This window comes from Martes martes, assembly GCF_963455335.1.
Source record: "Martes martes genome assembly, chromosome: 12".
NCBI classification, from domain to species: Eukaryota; Metazoa; Chordata; class Mammalia; order Carnivora; family Mustelidae; genus Martes; species Martes martes.
Window position 1 is genome coordinate 30532769 of NC_137900.1, and position 18888 is coordinate 30551656.

The 18888-nt window shown below is 36.1% G+C and overlaps 1 protein-coding gene across 1 annotated transcript in view; it reads left to right on the forward strand.

Annotated features, from left to right (window-relative positions):
• ERCC6L2 (ERCC excision repair 6 like 2) overlaps positions 1-18888 on the forward strand; it is a 127622-nt gene that overhangs the window by 65153 nt on the left and 43581 nt on the right. The window contains exon 13 of the mRNA XM_080819719.1: positions 11413-11512. Coding sequence (XP_080675845.1) covers positions 11413-11512 — 100 coding nt within the window. The remainder of the gene's footprint in view (positions 1-11412; positions 11513-18888) is intronic.

The window sequence follows — 18888 nt, forward strand, 5'->3', positions numbered from 1 at the left end:
AGGAAGAGAGGGAAGGTCACTACTAGTAGATCAGAAGTTTTGAGAAACTCCTAGAAGACAGAAGGTAAACAGAATCTGTATGATCAAGAAACCAGCAGAAAAAAGCCACAGTCCAAAGTTGGTAGGAGAGCACAGAGAAATTTCAAGCTTGGGGTCAGCAACTATAGGATGTAGAAAGAGACCAGATGGAATTGTGGGAAATTAATTAATGTGCTAATCCTAAAACCATTTCCTCTCCTACACTCCATATATAAAGAGGGATTGGCCTACAACAGATACCCCTTGATCAAAGGTGAAAGATTTATTTCATAAATTTTATAAATAAGTGGGGAATCAGACTGACAGAAGGTTTTTGCAGTGGACATTAGGACCAGATCATAAAGCAGAGCTGAACCTAAAGTAATCCCAGATCTCTGTGGAACACAAAAAGAGGGGAATGATTAAATAGACCTGTGTACCTGTTTGGAAATCCAGACCAGCTTTCCTGTGCAGTCCATCCAGTTCCTCATTTGTAATTATGAATGGAAAATTAAGAATTATGAGATGGGGTTACCTGGGTGGCTCAGTTGGTTAGGTGACTACCTTCGGCTCAGGTCATGATCCCAGGATCCTAAGATCGAGCCCCATGTCAGGCTCTCTGCTCAGCAGGTGAGTCTGCTTCTCCTCCTCTTTCTCTCGCTCATACTCTTTCAAATAAATAAAATCTTTTTAAAAAAGAATTATAAGATAGTTTAATAAAACCAGCAGTATGAAAGAAAAAGGCCAAGATGAGAAACAGACCCTGAAGGAAATAAAATAAGAATGGGACACCATGTAAAGAAGTGCATAGAAGAGAAAAATAGAAATTCTTAGATATTAGGGGCACCTGGATGGCTCAGTACATTAAGCATCTGCCTTCAGCTCAGGTCATGATCCCCACATCAGGCTCTCTGCTCGGTGGGGAGTCTCTTCCCTCTTCCCTTCTGCTCTTCCCTCTCCCTTTGTCCCTCCCCCCTGCTCGTTCACTCTCTCTCTAGCTCTCTCTCAAGTAAATAAATAAATAAATAAAATCTTAAAAAAAAAATTCTTAGAAATTACAATTATTGCCAAATAATTCAGTTCAAGGTCTAAGTAATAAAGTGGAGAGGACTGAAAGTGGAGATTGATATGGAAAATAAAAGGAATGATTATTTTAGAACACAATGACAGGGCAGGAGAGAAAAAATACACATAGTGGTGATATTTCTAAATTCCAGAGATAAAGAAAGGGGCTAAATGATGCCAGAGTGAGAAAGAGGGAGAGAAAATTATTTATAAAACAAAGACAAAAAGAAAAAAACAGGTTACCAACAAAGAAATAAAATCACATTCATTTCAGCAGAACAGATTTTGAAGAACAGACTTTTCATCTGCATTATAGAATTCTGGAACACAATTGAAGTTGTCAAAGTGACAAAATTCATATGATGATATCTGCAAGAAAATAATTTTGACTTTATAATCAGTAGCTAAAATATCAGTATGTGAAGGAAAATAAAGCAACTCTTGACATCTAGGAACAAAGAAATTTATATTTAAGTCTAAATAGTTGTTGATGGTTTAGTTGAGAGGCTTAATGCAGTTTTAAAGAAAGAATTCTCAAAAATATGAAAGGATGGTATAAGAAAATTAATAAGAGGGGTGCCTGGGTGGTTCAGTCAGTTTAATGTCTGACTTTGGCTCAGGTAATGATCTCAGGGTCCTGAGTCGAGCCCTGCATCAGGCTGTGCTCAGCGGGGAATCTGCTTGAGATTCTCTCTCCCTCTGTCCCTCTCCTGGCTTGTGCTCTCTCTCTCTCAAGTAAAAAAGTAAAATTTAAAAAAAAAATAAGAAAATAAGAATCAAAAACTAAAATTCAATATAATTTCAATAAAACACTGGAGGTGGGGATAATTGTGTTAGAATTTATATTTCATCAAAAAAGAATTAGAATATCTTAGTTTTCAGATTTATGCCAAAAATTGTTTTTAAATTTTAGCAAAAAATTTAAGGGCAACAACTCGGAGAGTTGGGCATAATAATCACTTGGTTCAATTTTTAAACACGGATGTTCAAGCTCCATCCTTCTGGTATTCTAACTCTGTAGGTCTAGTGTGGGGATCTACAGTTTCCACTTTAAGAAACTCCTCAGGTTGTACATCAAAGGACAATAGCAACAGAGTAAAAAACAACCCATAGGAGAAAGCATTTGCAAATTATACATGATAAGGACTTAACATTTAGAATATATAAAGAACTTCTAAAACTCGGTAACAAGAAGCAGAAAATAAAAACCCAATTTAAAAATAGGAAAAGGGCTTGAATAGACATTTCTCAAAAAAAGATATACAAATGGCCAATAGGAACATGAAAAAGTGCTCAATATTACCAATCATTAGGGAAATGCAAATCAAAACTACAATGAGATATTACTTCAACCCATTAGGATAAATTTTTTTTTTTTTTAAGAGAACTTGTGTGTGTGAGCGGGGGTTAGGGAGGGGTTGAGGGAGGGGTAGAATCTTAAGCAGTCTCCATGCCTAGCCCAGAGCCTTGGCAGGGCTCAATCTCATGACCATTAGGATAACTATTACCAAAAATAGATCAGGGCACCCAGGTGGCTCAGTAGGTTAAGCATTTGCCTTCATCTCAGGTCATGATCCTGGGGTCCTGGAATCAAGTTCCACATTGGGCTCCTTGCTCAGCGGAGAGTCTCCCGCTCCCTCTGTCTGCTGCTCTCCCTGCTTGTACGCCCTCTCTCTCTCTCTCTCCTTCAAATAAATACATAGAATCTTAAAAAAAAAAAATAGAAAACAAGTCTTGGTGAGGATATGAAAAAATTAGAACCCTGTGCATTGCTGCTGGGAATATAAAATGATGCAGCTGCTATGGAAACAATAGGGTGATTTTTAAAAGATTAAGTATAGAATTTCCACATTTTGAATTGAAAGCAAAAACTCAAAAAGATGTTTGTACAACCATGTTTATAGCAGTATTATTCACTGTAGCCAAAAGGTAGAAGTAACTGAAATGTTCACTGATAGATGAATGGATAAACAAAATGTATTCTGTACATAAGATGAAATATTCAGCCTTAAAAAGGAATGAAATTCTTTGTTTTACAGAGATATAGTTGACATACAGCACTATATAAATTTAAGCTATACCACAATGCCTTGACTTACGTGTACTATACAATGAGTACCACAGTTAGTTTAGTTAATACCCACCATCTCATGTAGCTTCTAAAAAACAAAAAAGAATGAAATTCTGTTACACGCTACAACATGGATGAACCTTTAAGACATTATGCTAATTGAAATAAGCCAGATATATAAAGACAAATATGGTATATTTCCACTTATATGATTGTATCTGGTATAGTCAAATTCATAGAGACAGAAAATAGAATGGTGGTTATGAGTGGCTGGGAAAAGGAGGAAATGGGGAGTTACTGTGTAATGGGTACAAATTTTTTGTCTGGGATGATAAAGTTGTAGAGATGGACGATGGTAATGTTGCAAAACAATACAGATTTTCTTAATGCCACTGAACTGTATGTTTAAAAATGGTTAAAATGGAGAGAGCATGGATGGCTCAGTTGGTTAAACATCTGACTCTTCATTTTGGCTCAGGTCATGATCTGAGGCTTTTGAGATTGAGCCCTGTGTCAGGCTTGCTCACACTGGGCGTGAAGCCTGCTTAAGATTCTCTCTGTCCTTGCCTCTGCCCCTCCACACCCCACTTCAATGCACTCTCGCTCTCTCAAAAACAAAACAAAACAAAAACAAAAACAAACAAAAAAACCCCCCACATGATTAAAATGGTAAATATCACATGTATTTCACCACAGTTCTTTCAAAACTACCCATGGGCTTCTGGTGCTCAGTTAGTTAGGCATTCGACTCCTGATTTCGGCTCAGGTCATGATCTCCAGGTGGTGGGATTGAGCCCTGCATGAGGCTTTGCACTCAGCATGGAGTCTGCTTGTCCCTCTCCCTCTGCTTTGCCCCCCACCTCCCCACCCCTCACTGCTCATTTTTGCACACGTGTGCTCTCTCAAATAAATAAAATCTTAAGAAAAAAAACCAACCAAGGTGATTGTGATGCAACTGATCCCCAAATCCACTTAGAGAAACATTGGAAATTAGAAGTAAAAACAAACAGAACTTCCAAAATAATATTTTTAAAAAGTCACTGAGAAAATGTGATTATTTCAGTAAATGATTAGAAATATGAGTGAGAGGGATATGCAGTGAGATATGTGCAGTGAGAGGGAAAGAAACTAAAAAAGAATGGCAAATACAAAACATAAAATAAACTGTAAGAAATAAGGCCAAATATAAATATGAATGGGCTAAAACTTCCTTATTTAAACAAACAAAAAAAGAAAGTTAAAATGAAAAGTTAGATTCAGGTTTATGCTTACTACTATATATAAAATTTAAAAATACATAGAAGGTTAAAAATAAAAATATAACCTAAAAATCTAATCAGGGAGATAGTAACAAAAAGTAAGAGTGGCAATATTAATATCAAGCCATCAAGCTTCAAAGCAAGATGCATTAAGGAAAAAAATGAGGAACAATCCATGAGGAAAGTATAATAGCATTATATAACAAAGCCAAAACTCTTTTATGATGAGAAATGGACAAATCCACAGTCATGATGGGAAACTTAATATCCCTCTCTCAAAAATTAATGGATTAGGCAAAAAAAGGAAATATATAAATTATTTAAATAACAGTTATTTAGCCTTGAATTTAATAAATGTATATAACCATATTACAACTGAAAATACCCAGTCTTTCATTTTAGAGCATACTTTTAAATGACTATATATTTTAATATAAATCACAAGGACTAGATTACATGGCTCCAGTCAAAAGACCCTAGAAAATAACAATGAACTTGTAGCTAATAAAAATCTAGTCATATGGATGTTTTTAAATATATTTTTAAATAACTCTTGTATTAAAGAGGAAATCAAAAAGTGATGCCAGCTAGATGGCAGAATAAGAGGCTCTAGGTACATGTTTCCCTATGGGTGGATTAAAAAAAACAGAGACTGATTAAAATAACTTCATTGGATCTCTTTAATTCAGTCAAAGATCTATAGTAGTTAAACAATGTCCAATGAAGAAGAAGCTATATTCAAAACTGAGAAGTTTCATGGCATCTTTACTCATTCTTGGCTCAGCCCCATTCTCTAATGCAGTACAACCAGGGGAAGCAACCAATTCCCAGTTCCCTCCCTCTCAGGTATGGAACACCTTTGCAACTTTCTAACCTGTCTGTAAGCTGCCAAAGGGAATTGTTTCAATTTCACCTGACAGTGCTTAGAGGAGGAATGGTGGCATAGTTTGGATCTCAGACTAGCAGAAGCTAAAGCAGTGATGAGCCCCACGGTGCATGAAAGCTGCAGTGGGATTCTATCCCTGGTACATGGTATTACAGTAGAAGAATATGATAGAATGTGTTTAAGGCCCTGAGAAGACACTGAAATGAGACTCTTTGGGAAATTAAGACATTTAAAAGCACACACATACACACAGACCCAGGCAGGACATATGACTAGAAATGACCAAAGCAGATTTTAATCCTTACCCTGAGCTTCTCCCAAGACTCAAGATATACCCTGCTAATTAATGTGTGTTTTCCATACTAGCTTGCAAAGACTAGAAGTGGCTATTTTATCAAATGGCCAATTTTTTTTTTTTTTACAACAAAACAAAACAAAAACATCAGACATTTAAAGAAAGAGGAAAACCTAGTACAGTCAGAGGAACAAAATCTCCAGAAACCGTCCCTGAAGAAACATGGGCTTAGGACTTAGGTGACAAAGAGTTTAAAATAACTGTCCTAACTCTTAAGAGCTGGATGGAAACTATGGACAAAGACATAAAGAAAATCAGGGAAACAATATATAAACAAAATTAGAATATCAGCAAAGAGATAGAAATTATATATAAAAAAAGAACAAAGCAAAAACTCTGAACCTGACAAATACAATAACTGAATGTAAACAACAACAACAAAATCACTGGAAAGACTCATCATACTCAAACAGAACAAGGATCAGCAAACTTGAAGACTGATCTGAGGACAAACAACAACAACAACAACAATGAAACAAGCAAAAAAAGCAAAACAAAACAAAACAAAAAACCCCACCAAAACAACAACAGCAAAACCAAAACCAAAACAACAAAGAAAAATGAACATAGCTAAAGGAATTTATGGGACACATCAAATAGACTGAAATACATATTATAGGAATCCAAAAGAAGAGAGAGAAAAGGACAAAGTTATTTAAGAAACAATGACTGAAATAATAACGACCCAAATTTGGGGAAAGACAGGAATATACAAATACAAGAAGCTTAACAAACTCCAGGTAGGATAAACCCAAAGTGACTTACGCTGAGACATGTTATCAAGTTTTAGAAAGTTAAAGACAAAGAGAATGAGAACCTTGAAAGCAGCAAGAAAAAAATGACTTGTAATGTACAAGGGATCCCCAGTAAGAATACCAGCAGATTCTCAACAGAAACTTTATAGGCCAGAAGGCTGTGGAATGATAGATTTAAAGTACCAAAAGGAAAAAAAAATTAACCAAGAATTCTGTATCAGGCAAAACTGTCGTTTAGAAATGAGGGAGAAATTAAGACAACAAAAGCTGAGTTTGTTATCACTAGACCTGCCCTATGAGAAGTGCTAAAAGGAGACTTTCAAGTTCAAATTAAAGGACTCTTGACAGTAACTCAAAGCCATATGAAAATATAAAATTTTTAAATATAAAAACCAGTATTACTTTAATTTTGGTTTGTAAGTCTACTTTTTATAGGATTTAAAACACAGGGGTGCATGGATGGCTCCATTGGTAGAATATGTAGTTCTTGCTCTTGGGGTGTGTAGAGATTACTTAAAAATGAAATTTTTAAAAAAGAAAAAAAATCTTTAAAAAAGAAATAAAAGACATGCATAAAGCTAACTATAAATCTATGTTAATGAATAAATGATATGTGAAGGTTTAATTTGTGACATCAGTAACATAAAAGTGGGGGGCAAAGCTGTAAAGGAGGGGTTTTTTAATGCAATTGATGTTGATTAGTATCAGTTAAGAAATTGTAAGTTTTGGATGTTATATATAATCTTCACAAAGAAACTATCTGTAGACTATACACAAATGGAAATGATAAAAGAATCAAAATTTGTCACTAAAAGAATCATGTAACACAAGAAAGGCAGTAATGGAGGAAATGAGGGGCAAAATAGCCATGAGACCTACAGAAAACAAATAAAATAGCAAAAGTAAGTCCTTCCATATTGTTAATTACTTTATCGCTTTTTAATAAAGATTTTATTTATTTATTTGACAGAGTGAGCACAAGTAGGCAGAGTGGGAGGGAGAAGCACACTCCTAGGTGAACAGAGAGCCCAATGCAGGGTAAATCCCAGGACCCTGGAATCATGACTTGAGCTGAAGGCAGACTCTTAACCAACTGGACCACCCAGATGTCCCTCATTAATTACTTTAAATGTAATCGGGTTACAATTTGGTTAAACTCTCCAATCAAAAGATACAGATTGGCAGAATAGATTAAAAAACAACAAGATACCATATACCAACTATATGCTGTCTATAAGACATTCACTTTGGGTTTAAGGACATGCAGAGGTTGAAAGTGAAAGGATGGAAAAAGATATTCCATGCAAATAGTATCAAAAAGAGAGTAGCGTGGTTATTCTAATATCAGACAAAATAAACTTTTGAATACTGTTATAAAAGATAAAAAAAGGATAATACACAATGATATATAGTATATAATGATAAAATCCACTGATGGATTCTACCAAGGACAATGGCAGTTCTTGATTTAACTCATCCAGAAGCTATAACAATTATAAACATAAATGCACCAAACAAATGAGCTCTAAAATACTAAAGCAAATATTGACAGAATTGAAAGGGGAAATAGTTCTACAATAGCCGTAGGAGACATCAATACCCCATTTTCAATAATGTATAGAACATCCAGTCGGGAGATCAAGAAGGAAAGACTTGAACAGCCCTGTAGACAAATTGGACCTATGAAACATATACAGAACTCTCCTTCCACCAAGAGCGCAATACACATTTTTCTCAAGTGTACATGGAACATTCTCCATGATAGGCCATATGTTAGGTTATAAAACATGTTAATAAATTTTAAAAGATTGAAACCTTACAATTTCTTTTCTGAACACAATAGAATGAAATTAGAAATCGACAGCAGAAGAAACACTGGAAAATCCACAGATATGTTGAAATTAAATGGGGCCCCTGGGTGGTTCAGTCAGTTAGGTGTCTGACTGTTAAATTCAGCTGAGATCATGATCTCAGGGTTTTGAGATGAAGCCCCGAGTTGGCTCCACACTGGGCATAGAGCCTGTTGGGATTCTCTCTCCCTCTTCTGCCCCTCCTCCCTCTCTTGGCTCCCACACCATCATCTAGCCCCACTTGTGCACGCTCTCTCTTTAAAAAAAAAAAAAAAAAATGATGGGTGCCTGGGTGGCTCAGTTGGCTAAGTGCCCCAACTCTTGATTTCAGCTCAGGTCATGATATCCGGGCTGTGAGATCGAGCCCCAAGTTGGGTTCCATATGGGTGTGGAGTCTGCTTGAGATTCTCTCTCTCCCTCCCTTTGCCTCTTCCCCACCTTCACTCGTACTCTCTCTCTCTAAAGTAAATAATTTTAAAAAATTACACATTTAAACAACCACTCCTAAACAGTACACTCTTAAACAACCAATAGGTTATGAAAGAAATCACAAGAGAAATTAGCAAATATCTTGGGAAAAATGAAAATGAAAACAGTATATTAAAACTTTTGGTAAAAAGTGAAAGAAGTGCAAAGAGAAATTTATAGCAGTAAACACATTTTAAAAAAAGGGTCTGAAATCAACACTCAAACCTTATACCTTAAGGAACTAGAAAAAGAAGAACAAACTAAACCCAAAGCTCGCAAAAGGAAGGTTAATAAAGATTAGATCAGAGATAAATGAGAGACTAAAAAAACAGGAGAAAAAAAATTAACAAAACCAAGAGATTTTTTTTCAAAATGATCAACAAACTTGACAAACCCTTAGCTAGATTGAGAAAAAAAGAAGACTGAAATAACTAAAATCTGAAGGAAAGGGGGATGTTACTATTGATTTTACAGAAATAGAAAGGATTGTAAGACAGTACTATAAACAGTTGTACACCAGCAAATTGGATGACCTAGATGAAATGGACAAATGCCAAGAAACATAACTTACCAAGACTGAATCATGAAGAAGTAGAAAATATGAATAAACCTTACAACTAATAAAAAGATTGAATCAGTCATCAAAATGCCAACAAACAAAAACCAGGACCAGATGGCTTCACGGAGGGATTCTACCAAGCACTTAAAGAAGAATTAATACCAAACCTTCTGAAGCTCTTACTAAAACTTGAAGAGAAAGAAAACACTTCCTAACTTATTCTGTGAGGCCAGCATTACCCTGACACCAAAACCTTTATGGGGTAGGCACTATTATCATACCCATTTTTGCATGTGAGGAAGGTGCGGCACAACAAATTGAAGTAACTTGTTCAAGGTCAGAGCCAATGATTTCAAGATCTGAATTCACATACCCTGACTTGCAGAGCCCACATAGTTAACCAGCCTCTCTCCACTGACAGCTGTAAAGGAAAATAATCAAATGAAAGCCACAGAGAATTCTCTCTCTCTCTCTCTCTTTTTTAAATCTTAACAACATTTGTCTTAATTTTGTTCTTTTTCATTTGGGCCATTAAGACCTAATATCCTATTTATCCCAGGGTACTATGTTTTCATACTCAGTTTAAGTTAGTTGCCAATAAAACTAAATGAACAGCACGTCTCTTTCCCTCCCTGCCCTTCACTTGATGCTGGCAGGAGGAATCAAGGAGAGAAACGAAGATCTAGACCTCCATACTGTAGCAGTTCCCCAACACTTGTTTTCATAGTAAGAAGACCATCACTCAACATATCTCTTCTTAATGGACCTAGAAACTGATGAAGCATAGGTCCAAACTAATATGTTATAAGGTTTTTATCTGTGAAGATTAGAGAATATGTATTCTAACAGAATCTGTCCTATTCACCAGTTGACTGAGCACACTTCCAAAAGCCGTTTCCTTAGATCCATTAAAAAATTTTTTTAAGACTCCATTCCACTGTGGGAGAGAAGGGGATTGTGAGTCCCTCTGTATTTGGGCTGCAGGATGAAAGTGAGAAGGCAGTACCTTACCCTGGCTGTGCTGTGCCTCAGGATCCCCCATTCCCCTCTGTGGGTGCAAGATTTTCGGGGCCCCAGGATACTCTTTTTAGTAAAGCCCTTTTCTATGAGGAGCAGTGGGTGAAGGAGGCAGAGAGAGAACGAGATACAACACAGAGAGACTTTACAAGGTCAAATTAAATTTCCCCCAAATTTTAACAGTTTCAAGCATGAGGTGGTATGGCCTTGCCCCTGATTCTCACTGCCCAGCCCATGACTGTAACAAATATTTAGAAACAGGTGACTTGGGGCACCTGGGTGGTTCAGTCAGTTAAGCATCTGCCTTCGGCTCAGGTCAGGATCCCAGGATGCTGGGATCCAGTCCTGATGGGGCTCTCTGCTCAGTGGGAAGTCTGCTTCTCCCTCTGCCTGCCCCCTCCTCCTGCTCATACTTTCTCTCTCCTCTCTCTCGCTCTCTCTCTCAAATAAATAAATAAAATCTTAAAAAAAAACAAAAACAAAAACAGGTGATTTCATTCATAGCATCCAATAAAGCCTTTACGTGACAGAAGCTCCCAGGCCTAGACCTACATTAACCAGTATGGTGAATCAGGTTATTGTTTTAAATAGCACTATGGTGCATGTCAAAATACCTGATATGCTAGTCAACTGAGTGATTCAGTCAGACAGGAATCTCTGCGAAATTAAGGCTGCAAATTTGCACTTTCCCCTCCCCCATTTAAAACAATTTCATTGAGATACATATTAATTAACATACATTAATTAACATACAATGAACTGTGCCTACATTTCCTTCTAAATTAAAATTTTAGTAACAGGGGTGCCTTCGTGGCTCAGTCTCTTAAGCTTCTGCCTTCAGCTCAGGTCATGATCCCAGGGTCCTGGGATCGAGCCCCACATGGGGCTCCCTGCTCAGTGCTTGTCCCTCTCCCTCTGTCCCTCCCCCCTTCCCCCTCCCCTGCTTTCTCTGCTCTGTCTCTCACTCTCTCTCTCTTTCAAATAAATAAATAAATAAATAATCTTAAAAAATATTTTAGTAACATTCCATTTTTCTATCCTAAAGCTATCTCCTGAACCCAAGTTGTTTCATTTGATTTTTGTTTGTTTTGTTTTTAATCTTTTCACAGAGCATATAGGATTGGGCAGTGCAGGGATGTGAAAGTGTTTAGGCTAATATCTTTGGGAACTGTGGAGGAGATCATGTACTTACGACAGGTATACAAACAGGTAAATATATTTCCCTTTTTCTAATTAAGAAGTAAACATTTATCTATTTAAAAAATTTCAGAAATTTGTGTAAAAATATGTTTTTCATTTTATTCTAACTGTAATATGGAATTTAATATTATGAAATATATTTTCAAATATATTCTCTAAAACAGATGGATTCTTACATTCATTGAAATTCAAAGCTGAAATTTTCTTTGAGTAGTACTTCTTAAGTTTTAATGTGTACGTATATCATGTAGGGATCTTTAAACTATGGATTTTGATTTAGTAGTTCTGGGTGGAGCCCAGGATTCTACATTTTTAACAAGCTCCCAGGAGTGCCAACACTACTATAGACCACAATTTGATTAGCAAGGTCACAGCTTCCCCCCCTGTGGGCCAAGACATGACTGTATGCCACAGATGGGAGACAGGTGCGCTGAAACATTGATCTCACAGCTCTCTGGGCAGCAAGATTACCTAAACCAACTTCCAGCCTTAAGAAACCTTTCCAGGTAAGTGTTCATTTTACTGTTTTCTGTAGGTACCATTGCATGAAGACGACTAAGGGGAAAATCCCTTACACATATCTAATGCAACCATTTCATGTTGTACGTAATGAAACTAGGACCCAGGGACACCCAAGTAAATGGAATAACAGGAATAGCACTCAAGTGTACTAACTGCTCTGCTGGTGCTGTTAGTGTTCATTTGAAATTCTATTAGTTCTTTAATATCTTCAGGGTATCAATTACCTTACCATTTATGGCTCTAAATAAACAAAATGTATTTAGTTTATAATTGCTCACTTGAGAAGATCTGGAATGAGTTTCAAGTTTAATTATAAATGTTAAATTTGAGTTACTCCCTATATATTCCCGTTGGCATCTATTTAAGAGCAAACATCTGCCACATGTGGTGGTAGTTAACCTAAGAATGATCCAATCTTAAATTTATGCTGTTTTCTTAATTCTAAAAATAGAATTGTACACAGCAGTTTTTGTTTTTTCTTAAGGCACTTAGCTGTATAAGAAACCTTTCATCTTTTTGTTCTTTGGTATAGCACAACTACTTGAACATTATTTTGTTCAGATATATTTAACCAGTGTTGGAAAAAAGTAGAACATTACTCTTTTCATCTTAGGAGCAGTTTTTTAGAATACTGTCTTAGACTTGTCACAATCCAGTGTGATTTTTCTGTCCCTTTTCTATATATATGTAGTAATTTTCTCTCTTTATATATATGTGTGTGTGTGTGTATACACATATATACACATGTGTGTATATATACATATATACACATGTATATATACATATATGTATATATACATATACATATACACACACACACACACACATATATATATAATACTATTACTTCAGAAGATGAGGATAATGTCCATTATCAGAAGTTTGTATGCTTTACTTGCTTATTAAAATATTTTTAAGCATGAGCCCTTTAGGAAAGATTCAGCCATACAATTTAGTAGGCACAAATCAGGATAATAATGGCAGTTGTGTGAGGAAAAGGCAAGAGATGTGATTTAAAGGTTGATTGGCATTTGAACAAAGTGCATATGACATACACACTCCAGCTAGTTTTCTGAGTATTCCTCAAATTCCTTGGGGAAAAAGAAATCTACAAATGATTTTTTAAAATTTTATTTATTTCTTTAAGAGAGTGAGAGCAAGTGTACAGGATTCGGGGGAGGGCTGGAGGGAGAGGGAGAGAGGAAATCTTAGGCAGACTCTGCTCAGAGCATGGAACCCCATGTGGGGCTCAATCCCACGCCCCTGAGATCATGACCTGAGCTGAAACCAAGAGTCAGACACTAAACCAACTGAACCACCAAAAATGATGTTTAAAAAAACTGTAAAAATTTTAGAAAGTAAGAAGAGTTCCATTTGTGGCCCAGAAGTTATAAGGAACCCTAAAAGACAAAAGGCATTTGGACATCAGATTGAAGGAAGAAGCCAAGCTAAACTCAGAAAGAGACTATTTAAAAAGGTAGGTACAGCTTCTGGATGTTCCAAGTTAGAGTCAGCAGATGCTAAAAAAAAAGGGCAAGGAGTCTTAGGGTGACTATGATGCCCCCTGTTTGGGTTATAATTGATGATCTAACAAGATGGGTTAGCTCCATACAATCTTACCCCAATTGCAGCAAATTATAGCCAACGGTGGTGTCTGCTGTCAAGTAGAAACAATAAATAGAAATACTAGAAGCAAGGAAGCAAGACAGAGCTCCATATTTTGCTGAAATTGAGAAGAAAGTCCCTCCTGTTGCCCAGCAGTTTAAATACTTGCACTCCCCCTGCTCTGAATGATCACTGCAGTAGGCTGAGATAAGAATGTAGGGTATTTGAAGACAGATGAATACCCAACAAAAAAATAATTGTTGAACAGTTTAAGAAAAGAAACACTATGAAAAATGGTCCTCAAAGATACCAAGTCCTAATCTCTGGAATCTGTAAATGTTACTTTATGTGGGAAAAAAAGGGTCTTTGCAGATGTGATAAGGATTTTGCAATGGAGGGGATTAGCCTGGATTAGCCAGGTAGGTTCTTAAAAGGTTCTTATATAAGGTTCTTATAAGAAAGAAGCAAGGGGAAATCTGACACAGGAGAAAACAATGTTACCACAGAGGCAGAGAATGGAGTGATGTGGTCACTTGCTAAGGAATGCTGGCAGCCCCCAGCAGCTAGAAGAGGCAAGGAATGGATTCTCCAATAGAGCATCTGCAGAGAGCATGGCCCTGCCAAAACCTGGATTTCAGGCAGTGATACTGATATCAGACTTCTGGACTCCAGAACTGTAAGAGTAAATTTCTTTTAATTTAAGCCACCAAGTTTATAATTTGTTACAAGAGCCATCAGAACTATTTTAGGCATTCAAAAAGGAGAAGAGGAAGAGGAAGAATTAACATCAGAGAGGACAAAAATTAATAGAAAAGAATAAAATAAATGTTTAAAAATATATAAGTAATATTTTCAAAACATGAGTGAGGGGATGCCTGCATGGCTCAGTCAGTAAAGTGTCTGACACTTGAGTTCGGCTCAGGTCATGATCTCATTGGTCATGGTATCAGTCAAGCCCTACGACCGCTCTGCACTCAGCAGGCAGTCTGCTTGGGGATCGTCTCCCTCTGCCCCTCCACTCTCTCAAATAAATAGATATTTAAAACAACAACAACAAAAAAACGTGAGTGAGGTTGTTGGATCTTAGAAATAAGAACAGACTACTAGAAAAAGAATCCATTAACATCCAGTAAATGAAGAACTCCAGAGATATGCTGAGTAGCACAGAGCAACGTTTTCATCTAAAAGAGAGAACTAAACAATTGTTCTAGATTACAGAGCAAAAAGACAAAGAATACATGTAAGAAAAGTTAGGAGAAATGAATTCTAGGTCCAGAAGTTCTAATACCAATCTTATAGTTGAAGAGGGGAATAAAAGGAAGGGAAAGAAAGAAACTTGAAATAAAGGAAGAAGCATATAAAAAGTAGAAAACAAGAGTCCAGGAATTATATGGGTCCGTATAATTATATGAGTGCTAAACAGGATGGATGAAAATAGATCCACACTTAGACCATCTTTCTATTGTTATAAAACACCAAGAATAACGTGAAAAGTCCTTTAAATTTCCAGAGATGAACCTTCTGCAGAGAAAAAAAACATTACCTATAATAGTACTAGGATAAGATAAATATCTAACTTCTTATTAGTGATTCTGGATACTTAGGAGCAGTGATTTCAAATGAGGACAAATAATGCCTTATATTGTCAAAGAAAGTGAATTTTTAATTCAAACCTTTCTCATAGAACAAGATCCTAACCTAGATGACTTCCATGGTGAATTCTATCAAACAATATTCTTTTTGAAAACAAAGGAGGAGGGAACACTTATAACTTATTTTAGAAAGATAAAAAATTGTTGATACCAACATTTGGCAAAGATATTACAAGAACAGAAAATTATAGACCAATATCTCTTATGAGCATGAATGTAAAAATTTTTAACAAAATCTGTTAGAAGTTGAATTGTGTGCTCCCTCCAAATAAATAAATAAATAAATAAATAAATATGTTAAAGCCCTACACCTGTGTGTAACCATGAAGGTGTCTTATTTGGAATTAGGATCTTTGCAGATGTAATCAAGTTAAAAAGAGGTCATACTGGATTAGGGTGGGGCCTAATCCATGACTGATATACTTACAAGAGGGAAATTTGGATACAAACTGACACTGAGGGAGAATGACTTTGATGAAGGAGGCAAAGATTGGAGTGATGCAGTTTCAGACCAAGAATGCCAAGGACTGCCAGGAACCAAGGGTCTTCACTTGGAACCTTCAGAGAGAGTGTGGTCCTGCCACGATCTTGATTTCAGACTTTAGCCTCCAGAACTGTGAGAGAATCAATTTCTGTTGTTTTAAACCATCCAGATTGTGGCAATTTGTTACGGCAGTCATAGGGAACTAATACAGCCTCAAAGGCCAATATTGTAAATTTAACTACATTTTTATGTGAAACTTCTCTATGACAAAGGACCTAGAAGCCAAATTAAAAAATGTCTAGGACATCATTAGTTTTTGATGTAGTGTTCAGCAATTCATTATTTGCACCCAGTGCTCCTCAGCACACATGCCCTCCTTAATAATTATATGCTGGGTAATTGAACATAATAATAAAAAATTAAAATAATTTTTGGAAACAAGAAATCAGAGTATACCACATGCACATTATTAAAGACAGAGCTAAGAAATAGAATAAAATACATGAATATGAACCAAGAAATGATCTTGTGTATGCCCTTTTTAAATGTCTAGATAATCAATATAAAGAGTTTTTTGGGGGGAGGCTGGGTGGCACAGTGGGTTAAGTGTCTGACTCTTGGTTTCAGCTCAGGTCATGATCTCAGGGTCTTAGGATCACGCCCTGCATTGGGCTCCACAGTCAGTGTGGAGTCTCTCTCTCTCTCTCTTCCTCTCTCTCTCAAATAAATAAATAAATCTTTAAAAGAAAAAAAAAAGTGTCTAGAAGGAAATTTTCCATGTATATGCTAAACAAAGGATCAGCATCTATAGTACATAAAGAACTTCCACAAACCTATAAAAAGACTATGATCAGGCATTTTACTGAAGGTAAAATGCAAATGGTTAATGCATATATGAAAAGATGCCTAACCACAGTTATAATCTAGAAATATAAAATAAAACAATGCTGTGTTATGCACATTCTGCTAAAACTTTCTTGTGTGTGGGTTTTGTTTGGGGGGCAATTAGGGATATAGGGAGATTGGCACTCTTCATTGTTGGTGGGAGTATTTGTAAAGAGGTACTCATTTTTGAGAATATAACTTGGTCCTTTTATTTTATAAGTGAAGTTATCGTTTTAAAGCACATCACCTTCTCCTTATTTGTCTGACAGAAATATTCTCATATACAAACAGTGAAGGATGACAAGGATTTATATTCAGCAGTTAGTATTTGTTTAAAAAAATGAAAAAAAAAAAAGAAAGAAAGAAAGAAACAGCCTAAATGTCTTGTAGTAGCAGAATGATAACATCAATTCTGATGCATGCAACAGAAAAAAATTATAGAGCAGATGTACTGACCTGGCAAGACTGCTAAGACATTTTTAAGTGGGACCAAAAAACCTGACTTGCAGAACAAGTATATCGATTATGTTGGTGCATGAAGTTATTTCTATGTGCATATATAAACAGCTCTTACTGCATTGAGAAAGATCTAGAAGGATATACCTAAACATTACAGTGTTTCTAAGACTGATAGAGGATGATCTGTATTATTCAAGGGGGACTTTAACTTTGATATTTTGTTTGCATTTGTTGTGATAATGCATTAAGACATTTTATACTTTTAAAAAATAAAACGCCTACAAAAAAACTGTACTCCTTCATGTTTGGAGCATTTCATGTATTCTAAATTCACCTTAATTTCTGAATACCACATTTTAGATTATATGAAATCCTCTAAACGTGAAGTATATGTGTGTGTCTATGATGTGTGTGTATATATCCACACACATACAAAATATGTATATGTGTGTATATATACACAAATATATACATATACACAAATATATACATACAAATATATATGTGTATGCATGTATATGTATATATACACAAACATGAAGAAGTACATATATATATATATATATATATGAAAGGTGACTAGATGTATATAATATAGAAATACATTTGTAGATGCAGAAGAATTACAAGAATAGCTCAAAGAACATCCAATTAGGGGCACCCAGGTGGCTCAGTCATTAAGCGTCTGCCTTCGGCTCAGGTCATGATCCCAGGGTCCTGGGATCGAGCCCCACATCAGGCTCCCTGCTCTGTGGAGAGCCAGCTACTCCCTCTCCCCCTCCCCCTGCTTGTGTTCCCTCTCTCACAGTATCTCTCTCTGTCAAATAAATGAATAAAATCTTTAAAAAAAAAATTAACTTCACCTAGTTTCCCCAGTTGTTAACATTTTATCACATTTGCTTTTCTCTTTCCTTCAGTCATGATCTTTATTTTTCTGAACCGTTTGAGAGAAAGTTGCAGATTTATCACTTCTAGTTCTCTAGTGTGTATTTCCTTCAAAGAAGGACACTCTTCTATTTATATGTACGTAAAGAAATAGTTTTATGCATATAAATACTCAGTTCTGTGTGCTGTTCTGCACTTGCTTTTCCCCCTTTCCTCTCCCGAATGTAGTTACCCCAATCAAAAAACTAACATTGATACAACATTATCTTGTAATCCACAAAACTCATTCAGATTTCACCAATTTTCCTGGCAATTTCTTGTCTCCTTTTTCTTTTATGGTTCAGGATCCAAACCAGGATCGTGGTTATAGAGTATTCCTTTTCATGTCTCTTTAGTTTTCTTTAACCTAGAGTAGTTAGTTACCCAAGCTTGCCCTGTCTTTCATGACCTTCACAGTATTAAAGAGTAAGGCCTTTCCTTGTGTTAGCTCACCTTTAAAGTAGGTTTTGATGTTTCCTCATGTCCAGACTCAAGCAAGAATAGTTCATAAACAATTCTGTGCTGTTCTCATTGCATTGGTCAAAAGGCACCTGGTGGTGACATTTATTTCCATTCAGTTTCATGTCTGTTAGCTTTCTTCACTGCAGTCACCATTTTTTCCCTTTATAATTGATAAATATTTTATGGGAACATCCTCTGAGACTTTGCCAGTATTCCTGTTCCTTGTTAAGCCTGTACCTATCAGCCTTAGCGTTCATTGCTAATTCCCACCTGAATCAGCTACACTATGATGATTCATATGACATCATATAGATGATGTCAGATAGTGACTTAAATTCCCATTATTCCTTCTTCTTTGTTCCTATTCTACCATAAAAAAAGAATTTCCTTTT